We start from the raw sequence: 16069 nt of genomic DNA, 5'->3' as shown, positions 1-16069 counted from the left end.
AAAGTTGAAATAGTACTCTGCTTTTAATTTTAAAAATAAGTCCTCATGGTATTTTAATTTACCTCTAAACACACAAGTAGTTTATTGTGAACACTCTTTGACTTCATTTTGAAGGCAGAAAACAATGTGGTATTTTTAAAAAGATAAAATACAGCTAAGAATTTCTAAACTTTGTAACTTGGCTCACACATAAACAAAATAATCTTGTCTCAAATATTTGATATGCAGAAATATTACTTGCTGTAGTGTTTTTATATACATGACTCAAATGTTGATAGAGATTACTCTGTGAGACTCTCCTGCCTCCTGTACATCTACAAAACTTTAAGGCAAGGAAAAAATCTTAGTGATCTCCTGTACTTAAGGATAAAGTTATTTTACATGGCAGCATTCTAAAGCATTCTAAAATGTTCATTTTTGTGCAGTGTAGCCCTATCTATTAAACACTCTTATCTAAAAATGAGATAATTGTTTTATAAATTCACAGATTTTTTGGTAGATTTATTTAGAATCTTATGTTTGAACGGGAAATACACATAGGTAGTTATAAAAATATGTTGAGTGACAGCATCTAAGTTTCATACTATCTGGTGATCTTAGATACAGGATAATTCATTTGAAATGAAATAAGTTGATCCCTTGTTTTCAAAATTAGTATGAGGCTGGCATGACTTTATTAATCATTAATGAAAAAAATCCATCTTACGATTACAAGTGAACTATATTCTGTAAGAAACAATTTGCTAAAATGCTTGTATGTGATTAATCTTATTTCTACCATATTTAGGAAGCAGTAATGTTTCATGAGTCCTCAAAACTGTGAGACAAGAGAATATAGTAGAGTGAGCTCAGAAGTCCTTACTGACTCAAAGAACTCCAGGGAAACTGGCATAGAACATATTACATTATAAGTAGAACCCCAGGAGCCAGAGGTGAAACAAGTTTATCTGCAGAGCTCTGCTGCAGGGCTGATCTGGGTCTGGAAGAAATGGATAAGAGCCACCGGATGAAATTCACTAATACTAGACACCTGAGTCCTCTAGTAATGTATAAATATTCCAACTATTGTCTGTTGTCATCTTGTTCTTTTTCTTCTGCTTTTATAACATATATTTTAACTGGAACTTCAACAGTACAGTTTTGTTCTTTTGCTTGCTGCTTTCACTTCCCTATGGCTCACCACCCTTGCTGTGTCTCATTCTCCATTATCTTTGGTTTACTTCCACTTGGCCCTTTTTTAATTTATGGTTGTCACATAAAGCATCTAATCAAGGTTTTTGTTTTGTTTTCTTTTGTAATAAAATTTGCACACCTGGTTGAGAGGCATGTTTTCAATTGCATTTTTTTCTCAAAACAACTGACTGGCCTAAATGTTTTTAAACTCCTTTAAAAACCGTTTCTTTTACAGAGATTTGTGAATGAACTTTGCTAAGTATGGATTCAGGTGGAGGAGGCAGTCTTGGATTGCACACATCAGACTCTAGAATGGCCCATACCATGATTATGCAGGATTTTGGTAAAACATTTTCTTTGTTGTATTTTTTCTTTCTTTTTTAAAAATCAGAACTAAATATCAAAATTACATTGTATAAGGGGATAGTTACAATGAAAAATTACTCTTTTGCTAGGAAATATATTTGTAGGACTTGTTTACTTAGAGTAAAGCTATATATCTATAGTCTACTTAAAACCATTCTTAAACTTTTGTGGAAAGTTGAGGTAAGAAAACTTGGAATATAGTGGTATATGCCATTGGAAATGTAAACCTCAATTTGCATAAATAATCATTAGTTCTTACATGTAGGAAATATTAAGTTAGCTTTCTAAAATATATTTTAATTTGAATTGTTAATAAAGCTGGACAAGGAAATATTTCAGTCAAAGAAATTAGATGCTTATATAGTGACATAGGGAAATTATGCACTAGGTGATTAATTGTTTTCTGATACTATATTTTCAGAAAGTTGTTATTAATAACATTACATTTTGAAAAATAAAAGAAAATATTCCCTATTTTTGTGGACATTTTTCAGTAGCCTCTTAAGAGTAATCATTTTGATGAAAATGCTAAGACTCCATTGAGAGTCCACAAAGAAACTGAATTTGGGCAAGGTCAATCTGAATGATAGAAGATAGAGGTATCTAAAGTATAAGAGGCAGGAATAGGGTAGTAGTAATTGAAGAAAAGATCAAAGTGAGAGTATGAGAGTAAAAAAGACAAATGGTAAATTGGGATATTATGGGTAAAATGGTAAACTGAGGTATTATGGAATTATCAAAGATGAAATTAAGGATGAGAACTCTGCTTAATTAAAAAATTGCTACTACTGTTTTTAGGTAATATGATTGAATACATTATTTTTTTTCTGTTGTAAAGCCCAGAAAAAAATGGATTCTAATCTTGACAGTCTTATTAACTATATGTAAACTTGGACAAATTACTTAATTCACTTTTTTGAGGGGTTTGAACAAGATAACATTAAAGGTCTTCTCCAGTTCTTTGATTCCTTGATATTTCTGCCTGATGAATAAAGGGGCGCAGTGTATATAGTTTAAGACTGAATGTGTTGGGTATCAAAATGACTGTGTAGTTAATTGATGAAATAGAAAAGAATCATGAATTTATTCTGCTAAGAGTCAGAAGTGAGTTGTATTGGTTATGAATGACTTAGAAATGATTTGGGGTAAAAAAAGTACAGGAAAAAAATTTACAAGTAAGGTAAAGGGTGAAGAGTAAGATTTCACAAATAATTTTGTGAATTCTTTGCTAGAGATAGTTTTTAAAATACTGGAACACTTGGACTTCAATATGCTAAATAAGTTTTGGTTGAAATGTCGACTTTAATTTGTTACCTGTTAGTAATAGACATTTTAAAAATGGAAGAAATACAGTATTTTCTCCATTTAGTACAAAATGTTACCTACACTGTAGCATTTGGAAAAGTGCCCGACCCCCTTCATTCCTGAAGAAGTTGCCTGTTAGCAAGCGAAGCATGATTCCTTTCAAAGATTGAAAAAAAATGTCTGATTGGTTCTGGTAAATATTTATTTGGTGTTCCTCTTAACTTCCTTTTCATTGTTCCTCCTCAGTGTTATTTTTCGATGGTTAATTAATCCTTTATTACATCTAATACTTTATTTCCTTTTAGTTTCTAGGGAAGTAGAATATGCATATTGAAATATTTTTGTGTACATTCTTTTTCTAATTTATTTTTATTGAGATATAATTAATATACCATACAATTCACCCATTGTTAAAAAAACAATTCAGTGATTTTTCATATAGTTACAAAGTGCATCTTGTCACCATTACCTAATTTCAGAACATTTTGTCATGGTAAAAATAAACCTCATACTCATTAGCAGTTTCTCTCTACCTAACCTCCAGCCCCAGAGTAGGCCACTACTTATCTTTCTGCCTATGGATTTACCTATTCTGAACATTTCATATAATTAGAATCATATAATATGTGACCTTTTGTGTCTAGCTTCTTTCACCTAGCATAACATTTTCAAGTTTCATCCATGTGTGGCATATATTAATACTTCATACCTTTTTACTGTTAAATAATACTCTACTGCATGGGTAAACTAAATTTGTTCATTCATTAGTTGGTAGACATTTGACTTGTTAAAATATTTTTGATGCATTAGAATGCTTTTGTATTTCATCTAAAGCTTTGCATCTCGGACTGGAGTATGAGTGCCCTTGAGGAATGTACCAATTTGTAACTGAAATCACAGAATAAAGAACATATCTTGGAATACCTTTATTTGAATTGGGGAAAATACACATAGACACAGTTATACTCATGTAAACATGTTATGGGATAGAAAGCAAAATTTTCATCTATTGTACCCTTTCTTTTTATGAGTAATAAAAAGTGAAAATTTGCAAACTACTTCCAGATTTTAAATTTAAAGTCTTTTTCTAAAATGAATTTAATAGAGTAAATCAACTTACACCATAAAAAATTTAAAGCCAGTTTTTTGTTATACAGCTGTTCATAATTCAACTTCTTAGTAGAATTTTGTGATTATTAGTTTTTAAAATGATACATTCTTTTAAAATTCTTTTTTTAAATTTTATGCTTTTTAAAATCTAGACAGAAATTAATGGCAACTAAATTGCTTTTACATTTTTGGTTAAATTATTTTGTTGAATATCGAATTATATCAGAAATGGCTAATATGGGTAATTTTCACTCATTTGTGTTTAGGGATGATGTTGGCCCAAAATATAAGTTAGGTTTCCATTTGTCCTTACTAAATAAATTCTGAAATTTTTAGAAGGTAAGAAGGAACTATTTATATTTTTTTATGTACAGTAACGAGCTCAATTTCATATATGAGTCTTTTCATTTTTTGTACGTTATTTTAAGAAATACAAAGGTATCAAACAGGTCTAAATCTAAAGGGACCTTTATTTGGAGTATTTTTGACAATAAAAATTTTAGCTCTGGTAATTTGAGTTTCTTTCTGAAACCAGCCGTCCTGTGGTTAGTACTCACTCCATCCAGTAAACTTTTCTAATTCTAAAATTTAATTAGAAATTAGATATATTCTCTTTAAATTTCTGCAAACATAAAACTTAGATATTTGCAATATCATAAGTTAATAATATTTGTGAAACAGAGTTTAGCATATACAGGTAGAGCTAGCCAAGTAAATATATTATGTGGCACAGGATCTCTAAATTCCATAAGATTCTTGGTTGGGGATGGGATGGCTACTATAAATATGTAAGTGCTTTCTAATTAAATAAGAGCAATAATGTTTTTGTGTTGCAAATTTTAAATAAGTTCCCCAGTTTACAGTTTTTTTTTTAATTTTTATATAAAAGAACTTTACTTTTTTTTTTTATTTGGGGAAAAAAGAATCTGAAACATGAATTTAATTCAGAAACTCATTACACTAGTTTTTTTAAGGATATTTGAGATTTTAAACTTTACAAAATTATGTAATAACTTTGTCATGTCTCAGTATAATGGTTGCCCTTGGAATCTGTGCCACTGAATTTAATAGTTGTTTAAGATTTTGTTGCTGCAAAAAGTCTGTGTTGCTTTGGGACTTAAATAGAAAAACAGCCTTAGATAGTGGCCCAAGATAGACTTAACAAATACCAAATTTTATACTACCCCTATAGTGAAATTCCAAGTATTCACATTTAAATGAAATAACTTTAGTAAATGGAAAATGCTTGAAATGATGACTTGTTTCTTACTGTTATCTGGTTATCTTATTTATTTCACACATTTTAAATTATTTTTTCTTACTGTTTATAATTTTGTTACCTAGTGAGATAAATTATTAATGCCATTTAATGCTGCTTACTAAATGCTTTGAAATTTAAGTGATAGTTTTACTCTTTCTCAAACTATTCCTTTAGTAGCTATTCACTTGGTTGATCTTAGAAATCTCTTAAAAAGCAGCCTCTAGAGTAAATACATTTTCTTCTCCTTTTTTTAGGCAAGTATAAAAATAAAGTCCAGTCTGGAGTCAAACAATGAGTTTAGTTCCCAGCTTGAGCCTAGAGCAAGCTTCTTTAACCGCTCTAAAGCATAGTTCATATTTAAAATGGGGGTAATAACAACTTACTTTATTATACAGTTGTTTTGAGGCTTAAATGAGATAATATATGTAAAAGCATTAGCAGGTTGCTTGGTGCATAGTCAGTGCTCAATAAATATAGCTATTGTATGGCTAAATATGTGACTTTGTTTAGATATTCGGTGGAATCTAACAGATGAGCTGGTAAGAGGAAAGAGCAAAATTTCATAGGAGTCTTGGATCTTGGTCTGAGTAATCTGTCAGTACCCTGTGGAAAACTCATCGATTCTTGGTCTAGGCTATTTGAGATTATTTAGTTCAGAGTAAGCAAGTTTATTTGGATTTCTTTTGGATTAGATTTATTTTGACCTGTAAATTCCTACTAGAGTAGAGGCTAGATGAATGGAAAAGCACTTATTCCATCTGTTTTAGAATCTTCCCAACCAGGTTTATTGGAACCCAGGCCAGCACTAGCATTATTCCATCCTCTCTTAGTATCTACTCTCAAGAACCAAACTAACCTTCAGCAGTACTCTGAAATAAATAGAATTTCCTATAATTTAAGTCTGACTTGTGAAAAGGTTTTTATAAAATATTAATTTATTGTTTATATACATAGAATTTCCATGCTCTGAATTTTATAGGTTTAACATTTAATTTTTCCTTGCTAAAAATGATATTGCCAGTCTGGTTGAATGCTAAATTTGAAACCTGCCCTCCCTGTCTCCAAAATGGCCACTGGAGTAACAAATGAAGAGGAAGTACTACTTGTATACATACTCCTTTTTTCTACCAGATTTTGATTGAGGCTGTGTTCTTTTAGGATAATATGGTGATGTAGGTGACAGTTTGAGAATAGTGAGACAGATACATAAAGATTGAAAGGGAGATTATCTTCAAAGGCAGCTTTCCCTTCTCACTTAGCTTTTTTGATGGATTAGGGTATTAACAGTGTCTACTGGTCTCCATCTGAACTTGGTAACTAACTGCCATAATGAATTGGTTTATAATAGTGAATACTCTGTAGCAAATGACATTCTTTCAGGTATTACTTTATAGAAAGTGATTATTAGCCCGGCCAGGCGTAGCTCAGCGGTTGAGCATCGACTTAGGATCCAGGCGATCAGGGTTCGATTCCCGGTCAGGGCACATGCCTGGGTTGCGGGCTAGCCGATCAATGACTCTCTCATCATTGATGTTTCTATCTCTATCTCTCCCTCTCCTTTCCTCTCTCTGAAATCAATAAAGATATATTTTAAAAAAAAAGAAAAAAAAGAAAGTGATCATTATATGCAAAAGCTTTTGTACTGGATTATTTCATATAGATAATTTTGTTATAACCTGGTCCACTTTATTAAACTTGATTAAATTGTTTACTGTACCACCTCAGGGAGGCAGAATTTAAAAGAAATCCTCATGAAAGAATTTTACACTAACAATATTTACAAGGGAAGTAGGATTTGATGTTTACCATAGTTCCCAAGTTATTTAAAGCTTTTTTCAGTGCAGGTTAATTTAGAATTTAATACAATTTAAAGTTCCATATGTATAATTTTTTATCAAAAACAAAACTTTGTAAAATGAGTTTGTTTTATCCCCCAAAATCAGGTGTTAAAAAAGGCCTTTAATTCTTATAAAATAAAGAAGTTCAAGGACTTTTAGGCTTATAATACATATTTTATAATATATTAACCTTGTCATTTTTAAGTCACCTAATTTAACATATTAGCTAGCACTCTTATGTTTATGTGTCCTTTTTACTTTAATTTTAATTGAAATACTAGACTCATCAGAAGTAGAAAAATAGTAGAGTCCTGTTTACCCTTCACTCATCTTCTTCCAATGCTGACATCTTCATAACTGTAGTATAATATCAAAACCAAGAAATTAACATTAGTGCATTATTGCTAACTAGAGTACACACTTCATTCAGTTGTTACCATTTTTTGCATACATTTGCTTGTGCGTGTATATAGTTCTATGCAGTTTTATCCCATATACAGATTTGTGTAAATGCCACCACAATGAAGATACAAACTGTTCCATCACCATAGATATGTTATGCCAATCTCGTCACACACACACACACACATACACACACAAACCCTTGGCAACTGCTAATTTATTTTCCATATGCATAATTTTCTGATTTTGTGAATGTTATAGAAATGATTCCATTTATACATTATACAGTATTGTAAACTTTGGTAATTGACTTTTTGCACTGAGCATAATTTTCTGGAGATTCATTCAGGTTGTTGAATGTATCAATAGTTTATCCTTTTTTATTGCTGAGTAGTATTTCATGGTAAGGATGTGCCAGAGTTGGTTTAACCAACCATTCACTGCTGAAGGACATTTGGGCTATTTTCAATTTTTTACTACCATGAATAATAGTTACTATGAGCTTTTGTGAATATTCATGTACAGTTTTTTTGTGTGTGTGTGTGTAAACACATGTTTTAATAACTAGAAAATTCCCTAGAGTGCAGTTGATAGGTTTTATGGTAAATGCATGTTTAGTTTTATAATAAACTGCCAAATTATTTTCTACATTTTGCATTCCCACCAGCAGTATATGAGATACTAACTTTCTCCACATCCTCACCAACCCGTTATCAGTTTTTTATTTCAGCTATTCTAATTGGTGTGTAGTGATATATCACTGTGACTTTATGTTTTACATAAAAATAAAATACATTATTTTTAAGGTCCTAATTTAGATTTTACCAATTTTGTTTTCATCCACTTTCACCCCCCTTCTTGGCTGGTAATGGTTTTTATTGAACTCAAATTGTCAGTGATTTTTTTGTTAAATGATACTTTGGACAGGCCTATTTCATACTTTAAAAATATTTATGTCATCTAACATTAAATACAGTTCTCTTAATTAATAACATGACTTTACCTTTTGGATAATTGTTTGTATTATAGTGGCTGGAATGGCTGGTACTGCGCATATCGATGGAGACCATATTGTTGTTTCAGTTCCTGAGGCTGTATTAGTTTCTGATGTTGTCACAGATGATGGGATAACTCTTGATCATGGCCTTGCAGCTGAAGTTGTTCATGGGCCTGATATAATCACTGAGACCGATGTAGTAACAGAAGGTGTAATTGTTCCTGAAGCTGTACTTGAAGCTGATGTGGCCATTGAAGAAGATTTAGAGGAAGATGATGGTGAACACATATTGACTTCTGAGCTAATTACAGAAACTGTTAGAGTACCTGAGCAGGTTTTTGTGGCTGACATTGTTACTGGTCCTGATGGACACTTAGAACATGTGGTCCAAGACTGTGTTTCAGGAGTTGACTCTCCCACAATGGTATCAGAGGAGGTTCTTGTAACTAATTCAGATACAGAAACCGTGATTCAAACAGCTGGTGGTGTTCCTGGATCTACAGTTACTATTAAAACCGAAGATGATGATGATGAGGAGGATGAAGATGATGTCAAGAGTACTTCTGAAGACTACTTAATGATATCATGTAAGTGAAACAAAGTCCATAATTACTTGAGAGATTGATTTATATATAACCTGGAAAGTTTTTGAGGGATGGATGAGGGGTTTATTTAATAAAAGTCATGGGGGTAATTTTTTTTAAAAATATTTTTTTTCAAAACTATTGTTAAGATACTTTTTTGAATTTGCTCATATTTTTTATTTAATCAATGAAAATTCGTACCCAAAATAAAATAAAATAATGCAATTTTGTAATATCTTAGAACAGAAATACAGATATGGAAGGTACAATAAGAACATTGATACAAAATTTTAATGGTAAATGTGTACATTTTAAAATGGGAAATTTATTTTCGGTAGCCACTGCTTTGTTTTTAATATGGCAGGTACTGGAGATGTTAGTTCAGTTTTGCTTAGGAATTTAACCATAATATGTTCATAAATGTGTAATTAGATTTTTATGAAATACTTGAAAAGTAAATTATAGACTCAGATTGTGTTGTACAATTCTCCCCGTGTTGTTTTTTCTCTTTGTGTAAATATGTGTGTTTATTTTATTCTGTCTGAAGGAGGAAGATAGAAATATCTTGTTTTCATTCTAAGTGGTCCATTTGCTTGAATAGCAACAATAATAAAAATCTAATGATAAGTTATTGATGGAGCTAGATATAGAAATAGTTCTATACTTTATAAAATTTGAAGGGATTGTGCTGGAAGTAGTAAAGATTCGATAAAGACTTCATTTTTCCACAGAGGATTTTGTTCTTTTCTTTACAAAATTAAAAAAAGGTTGATTGGGAACTAAAGTATGTGTATGTATGTATACAGTGATTGTATGTTATACGTGTGTATCAGTGAATTTAAAACTAAAAAAATTAGATTAATTTAATTTTTAAATATGATTTTGAAATCTAGTGTGTTAACTTTTCCCTCTATATGCAGTTTTGAAGGTGAATATTTACATTGTTTTTAAGAGAATGATTCAAGCCACTAAAGGACTGTGCAAATGTTATCTCTTTTTAAATTAATGTGGTTTACTAAAGCAAGTCCACATTTACATCTTAACCTGACATTTAAAAAAACCTATGGTTATGATTGTATAAAATGTTGTGGCAAAGTTGGTAGTCTTTCTGTACCAAAATAAATTCAATGTGCCCTTAAAAGGGCACTTGTCAAATTAAACTCTTTGGTATTACCATGGTTTAAAATGTAGACATCATATATATTGTGAATAGTCATCCCTTAACATATCTTCTGTGACTTAATTCTACAAAAGGTTTCTTTTAAGTCTCCAGAATATTTTAGTTTATTTATCTTGATATTGCTATATATGTCAAATACAGAAGATTTGTATCCTTCTACTTTAATATATTGAAGATTATACAAAATACTGTATTGTTTGAATAATATTGGAACTGCAACAAGGTCATTCTAAGAAGAATTTAAACTAAGGATTTATAAACTCTTTATTCATTAGCAGAGAAACAATAACACTTTTTAAAAAATACCTTTAAAACTTAAGCATTTTTTAATTTTGAAAATGAGATATACAAATATACAGAAATTAAGTATTTATTATATCACCAATTTTCCTACCATCCAGATTTTTTACTATATTTTATAAAGATGATACTCAAATTGAGACTAGGTACTCTTACCATCTTCACATATTTTATTTTATCATACTTTAATGTAGCTTTTTTTTCCATCTCTTAATCTTTACTTCATTTTGCTTACCTCTTGGTTTCTGTCGGCCATTGAATCTTTCAGGAATCTGAGAATAAATTTCCTTGAAAGGCTTCAAAGTTAAATTAACTTTAAAAGTCCTCTTCTTTGTTGTTTTTTTTTTAAAGATAGATATTTTCAATTTTTCCTGCTTTTAGGGCACACTTTGCAAATTTTTTGTCTTAGTAGATGGTTAAGCTCTCCCACTTTTACTAAATAACTTGGATATTAATAAGATAACTGTATCTGTCTAAAGTTACCTTAGATTTGTTTTTCTTTAAAAATACCTAACACCCATTAAGACAGTTATAGGTGATGATTTCTTTTATAAAAAACATCACTGAACACTTAGAAATTGATGGCATTTTTATACACCAATAATGTAGTCTCAGAAAGAGAAACTAAAAAAAACAATCCCATTTACCATTGCAACAAAAAAATTTAGATACTTAAGAATAAACTTAACCAAGAAAGTAAAAGACCTGTACTCGGAAAACTACAGGACGCTGCAAAATCAGATAAAAGAAGACATAAACAAGTGTAAGAAAATACCGTGTTCATGGATTGGAAGAATTAACTTCACTAAAATGTCTATACTACCCAAAGCAATATATAAATTCAATGCAATCCTTATTAAAATACCAACAATATATTTCACAGATCTAGAACAAACTATTCAAAAATTTATATGGAACCAAAAAAGACCCTGTTCCACCACGGCAATCTTGAGAAAGAAAAACAACGTTGGAGGGATCATAATACCAGATATCAAGTTATACTACAAAGCCACTGTAATCAAAACAGCCTGGTACTGGCACAAGAACAGACATATAGATAAGTGGAACAAAACAGAACCCAGAAATCGACCCACGCCCTTGTGGTCAATTAATATTTGACAAAGGAGGCAAGAATATACAATGGAGTAAAGATAGTCTCTTCAGTAAATGATGTTGGTAAAATTGGACAGGTACATGCAAAAAATGAAATTAGACCACCAACTTACACCATACACAAAAATAAACTCAAAATGGATAAAAGACTTAAATGTAAGACGTGAAACCATAAAAATCTTAGAAGAAAACGTAGGCAGCAAAATCTCAGACATATCTTGTAGCAATATGTTTGCCCATACATCTCCTAGGACAAGAGAAGCAAAGGAGAAAATAAACAAATGAAACCACATCAAAATAAAAAGGTTCTGCACAGCAAAAGAAACCATCAACAAAATGAAAAGGAAGGCCACATATTTGCCAATGACACCTCTGATAAAGGGTTAATATCCAAAATATATAAAGAACTCATACGACTGAACAAAAGGAAGACAAACAATCCAATTAAAAAATGGTTAAAAGACCTAAATAGACACTTCTATAAAGATGACACACATATGGCCAAGAGACATGAAAAAATGCTGAAAGTCACTATTCATCAGAGAGATGCAAATTAAATTCACAATGAGGTATGATTTCACACCTGTAAGAATCGCTACCATCAACAAATGGCAAGTGCTGACGAGGGTGTGGAGAAAGGAATCCTAGTACACTGCTGGTGGGAATGCAGACTGGTGCAACCACTATGGAAAGCAGTACGGAGTTTCCTCAAAAAATTAAAAATTGAACTGGCATTTGACTCAGTGATCCCACTTCTAGGAACATATCCTAAGAAACCCGAAACACCAATCAGAAAGAACTTGCGCACCTCTACATTCACAGCAGCACAATTTACAATAGCTAAGATCTGGAAACAGTCCAAGTGCCCATCATGTAAAGAAGAAATATCTCGTACCCTTTGGAACAGTATGGATGGACCTGGAGAATATTATGCTAAGGGAAATAAGCCAGGCAGAGAGAGACAAACACCACATAATCTCACTTATATGTGGAATTTAAAGAACTTAATAAACTGATGAACAGAATATATTCAATGACATGGAAGCATGGATCAGGCTGATGAATATCAGAGGGGTGGAGGGGGGGGGGGAGATTAACCAAAGAATTTATAATTACATAACCCAAGGACACAAACAGTGGTATGGTGAGGGACTGGGGAGGTGGGTGGGGCGGGGTGGAAGGGGTCAATGGGAAGAAAAAGGGACATCTGTAATACTTCCAACAATAAAGATAAAAAATAATAAAATAAAAATAAAATTTAAAAAGCATCACTGAAAGACAGAAGTTCCTTTAAATAATGAACCAATATTCTGTGTTTAAATTATTTTTGATGTATAAAATCAGTTTATATTTTCTTCATGAACATATTTTTATATGAAGCGCAATATCTTGATAAGGTCATTAGGGGAGGTCTCATCAACTTCATCAGTTTCAGGGGTAAAAGAGAAAAGTAAATGCCTTTTATAATCTTTTTAATATAATAGCTTTATTGAGATATAATTCACATGCCATATAATTCACCATTTAAGATGTGCATTTCAATGGTTTTTAGATGTGCATTTTCAATGGAATTGTACAACTGTTACCATAATCAATTTTAGAATATTTTCTTCACCTCACAAGGAAACCCGATACCCTCTATCAGTCACCTCCCCCACTTCACCCCCCCCCCCCCCCGACAACCACTGATTCAATTTCTCTCACTATAGATTTGCCTATTCTAAAATTTTCATATAAATGGAAGTATATACTATGTGGCCTCTTGTGTCTGGCTTCTGCCACTTAGCATAATGCTTTCAAGGATTATCCATGTAGCATGTGTCAGTACTTCATTTTTATTACCAAATAATATTTCATTATATGGATATACATTTTATTTATCTATTTGTTATATGATGGACATTTGGATTGTTTCAACTTTTTGTCTATTATGAATAATGCTGCTCTGAATATCATGTACAAATTTTTCTGCAGATATATGTTTTCAGATCTTTTAGGTATATACCTAGGTATAGAACACCTTTGTAATAAAATGTTACTAATTTTTGTTCACTAAAGCATTTTGAAATACAAATATTTTACACATATCTTGACCCCATCCCTGAGCTACATCAAGACACTGTATACTGCTATCTGCTATCGTACCCACCATATAATTTTGGAATATAACATAAAAAGGGTACAGTAAAAGGCCTACTTAGCTTTAAAAAGGAATATTATATTCATTTTACTAAAATAAAATTTTTATCATATTGTGTCAATGGGTTATAAAAGAATATCAAACGTTATCACTTTGCAGTGTTCGCCAACAGTGCACCTTACTCATTTATGTTATATTTAGTGCCAATACAATTCTATTGTGTATGTAATATTACCTGTTTATTATTGGGTAGAATGGCATATGAGTTGAGAAACAGCACCCTGAGACTTGAATATTGCAAGCCTTAAAACAAGCAAAATGTTTATGTTTGAATTTGGGGTATTTTGAATACTAAATGCATCAAGAAGACTTAATTCACTAAAATTTATTCTAAGAGGATATTTATACTTTTATACTTTTTAAAGTATCTGTATTTTATCAGCTTACAGTTTAATGCCTAAGTTTCCCCTGAAAATAGCAAATAAAATTGTGTATTTATAGGAGGGGAAAAAAGAGTCTTTGAGGACCTATTTATAAAATCAATTGATTGTCCATAACAGTGGCCGCATGTGCACCGGATAATAGAGCAGCCAGTGGTGCCCTGGCCACCACCACTACCACCCCACCCCTACTGTTTCTCCCCACTACCAGCGGCACCCCTCCCATCTCCACCACACCTCCTTCTCCACACTGCCATATACACACTGCCACACACACACACACAAAGAGCTGCTGCTCTTGTCTTGTTCCCTTTTCCTCAAGCAATGGTGCCCCTTCCCCCAACTCCTTCCACCATTTCCCCCACACATGCACCACTGAGCTGCTGTGTCTGTTTCCCCACTTCCCTTGCTAGAACAGAAGAGCCCCTTCCTCAGCCCTCCCCATCTGCAAACCCCCATCGCCCCCCAAGAACAACAGAGCACTCCCTGGCATGTCAGAGCAGCTATGCACCCCCCCCCCACCTCAAGGGAGATCCACTAGCTCAACAATAGGAGAACCACTATCTATACCCTCCCTACTCCTGGTGACTGTGCAATATTGTCAGTGAGCTGGGGCCACCTTGTTCCCTAGGTGCAAAAAAGGCTCCAGGAAGTCCAGGCAGACTGAGAAAAAATGAGTTGTGTGGCTCTTGGGTAGGGGCCATTTTTTCCTATTACGTCCAACCAGTGTCACCATTCCTGTGCAGAGCCCTCCCTTCAGATGGCCAAATCTTGATTTATTTGGGTCTGATAAACTCTGCTGGCCTCACCCTAACAACTCTCTGAGACCCTACCCTACCCTACCACAAAGGTCTGCAAGCACCCATTGGACGGCAGTTGATCTTGATATACCTCAAGAAGCAAGAAAAATCTCAAACTATCTAACCTTACACTTAAAGGACCTAGGAAAAGAACAACAAAGGCCAAAGTGAGTAGAAGTAAAGAAATAAAGATCAGAGTGGAAATAAATGAAATAAAGTTTAAAAAACAATATAAAACATCAATGAAACCAAGAGCTGTTTCTTTGAAAAGATAAACAACATTGATGAACCTTTAACCAGATTCATTTAGAAGAAAAGAGAGAGGAGCCAAATAAATAAAATCTGAAATGAAAGAGGAGAAGTAACATCTGACACCACAGAAATACAAAGGATTATAAGAAAATATTATGAACAACTATATGCCATTGGACAAGAATTTGACATTCTGGAAGAAATGGATAAATTCCTAGAAATATACAATCCTCCAAAACTGAATCAAGAAGAAACAGATGATCTCTCTAATATGTGGAATCTAATGAACAAAATAAATTGATGAACAAAATGGAACCAGAAGCATGAATACATGGAACACATTGGCCCATGCCCAAGGGGAGGGGGATGGGGGGTGACTGTATAAAGAAGGTGAAGGAAATAGCTAAAGAACATATGCATACTCCACGGACACAGACAATAATCTGGTAAAGGCCAAGGAAGAGGGAGGAGGAGGAGGGTGGAGGTGAGCAAAGGTGGACTTCTGCAATAATGTCAACATTAAAAATTTTTTAAAAAATTAAAAAGTTTAGTAACAGAATAAAATAGATTATTACCAATGTTTTTTAAGAGACAGAAAATATGAACAGACCAAATAAAACTAATGAAATTGAAGCAGTCATAAAAAAAAAAAAAAAAAAAATCTCAGCAACCAAAAGTCTTGGACCAGGTCACTTCACAGGTGAATGTTACCAAATATTCAAAGAACTAATACCTATCTTTTTTAAACTATTCCAGAAAATTCAAGAGGAGGGAAGACTTCCAAGTTCATTTTATGAGGCCAGCATTA

The 16069-nt window shown here is 32.5% G+C and overlaps 1 protein-coding gene across 5 annotated transcripts in view; it reads left to right on the top strand.

The window, feature by feature from the left end:
- The window catches only part of ZNF711 (zinc finger protein 711), a 29590-nt gene that overhangs the window by 2106 nt on the left and 11415 nt on the right, over nt 1-16069 (top strand). For 3 of the 5 annotated variants that reach the window (XM_081125844.1, XM_081125848.1, XM_081125845.1), the window contains exons 2-3: nt 1409-1516; nt 8485-9039. In XM_081125844.1, the coding sequence (XP_080981970.1) occupies nt 1435-1516; nt 8485-9039 (637 nt within the window). In that variant the 5' untranslated portion in view covers nt 1409-1434. Of the gene's footprint in view, nt 1-787; nt 1043-1408; nt 1517-8484; nt 9040-16069 lie in introns of all 5 variants that reach the window. The other 2 variants (XM_081125847.1, XM_081125846.1) reach the window with 1 other exon arrangement.

The sequence above is a fragment of the Miniopterus schreibersii genome (genome assembly GCF_964146895.1).
Source record: "Miniopterus schreibersii genome assembly, chromosome: X".
NCBI classification, from domain to species: Eukaryota; Metazoa; Chordata; class Mammalia; order Chiroptera; family Miniopteridae; genus Miniopterus; species Miniopterus schreibersii.
This window is presented reverse-complemented; position numbering and strand designations above follow the sequence as displayed.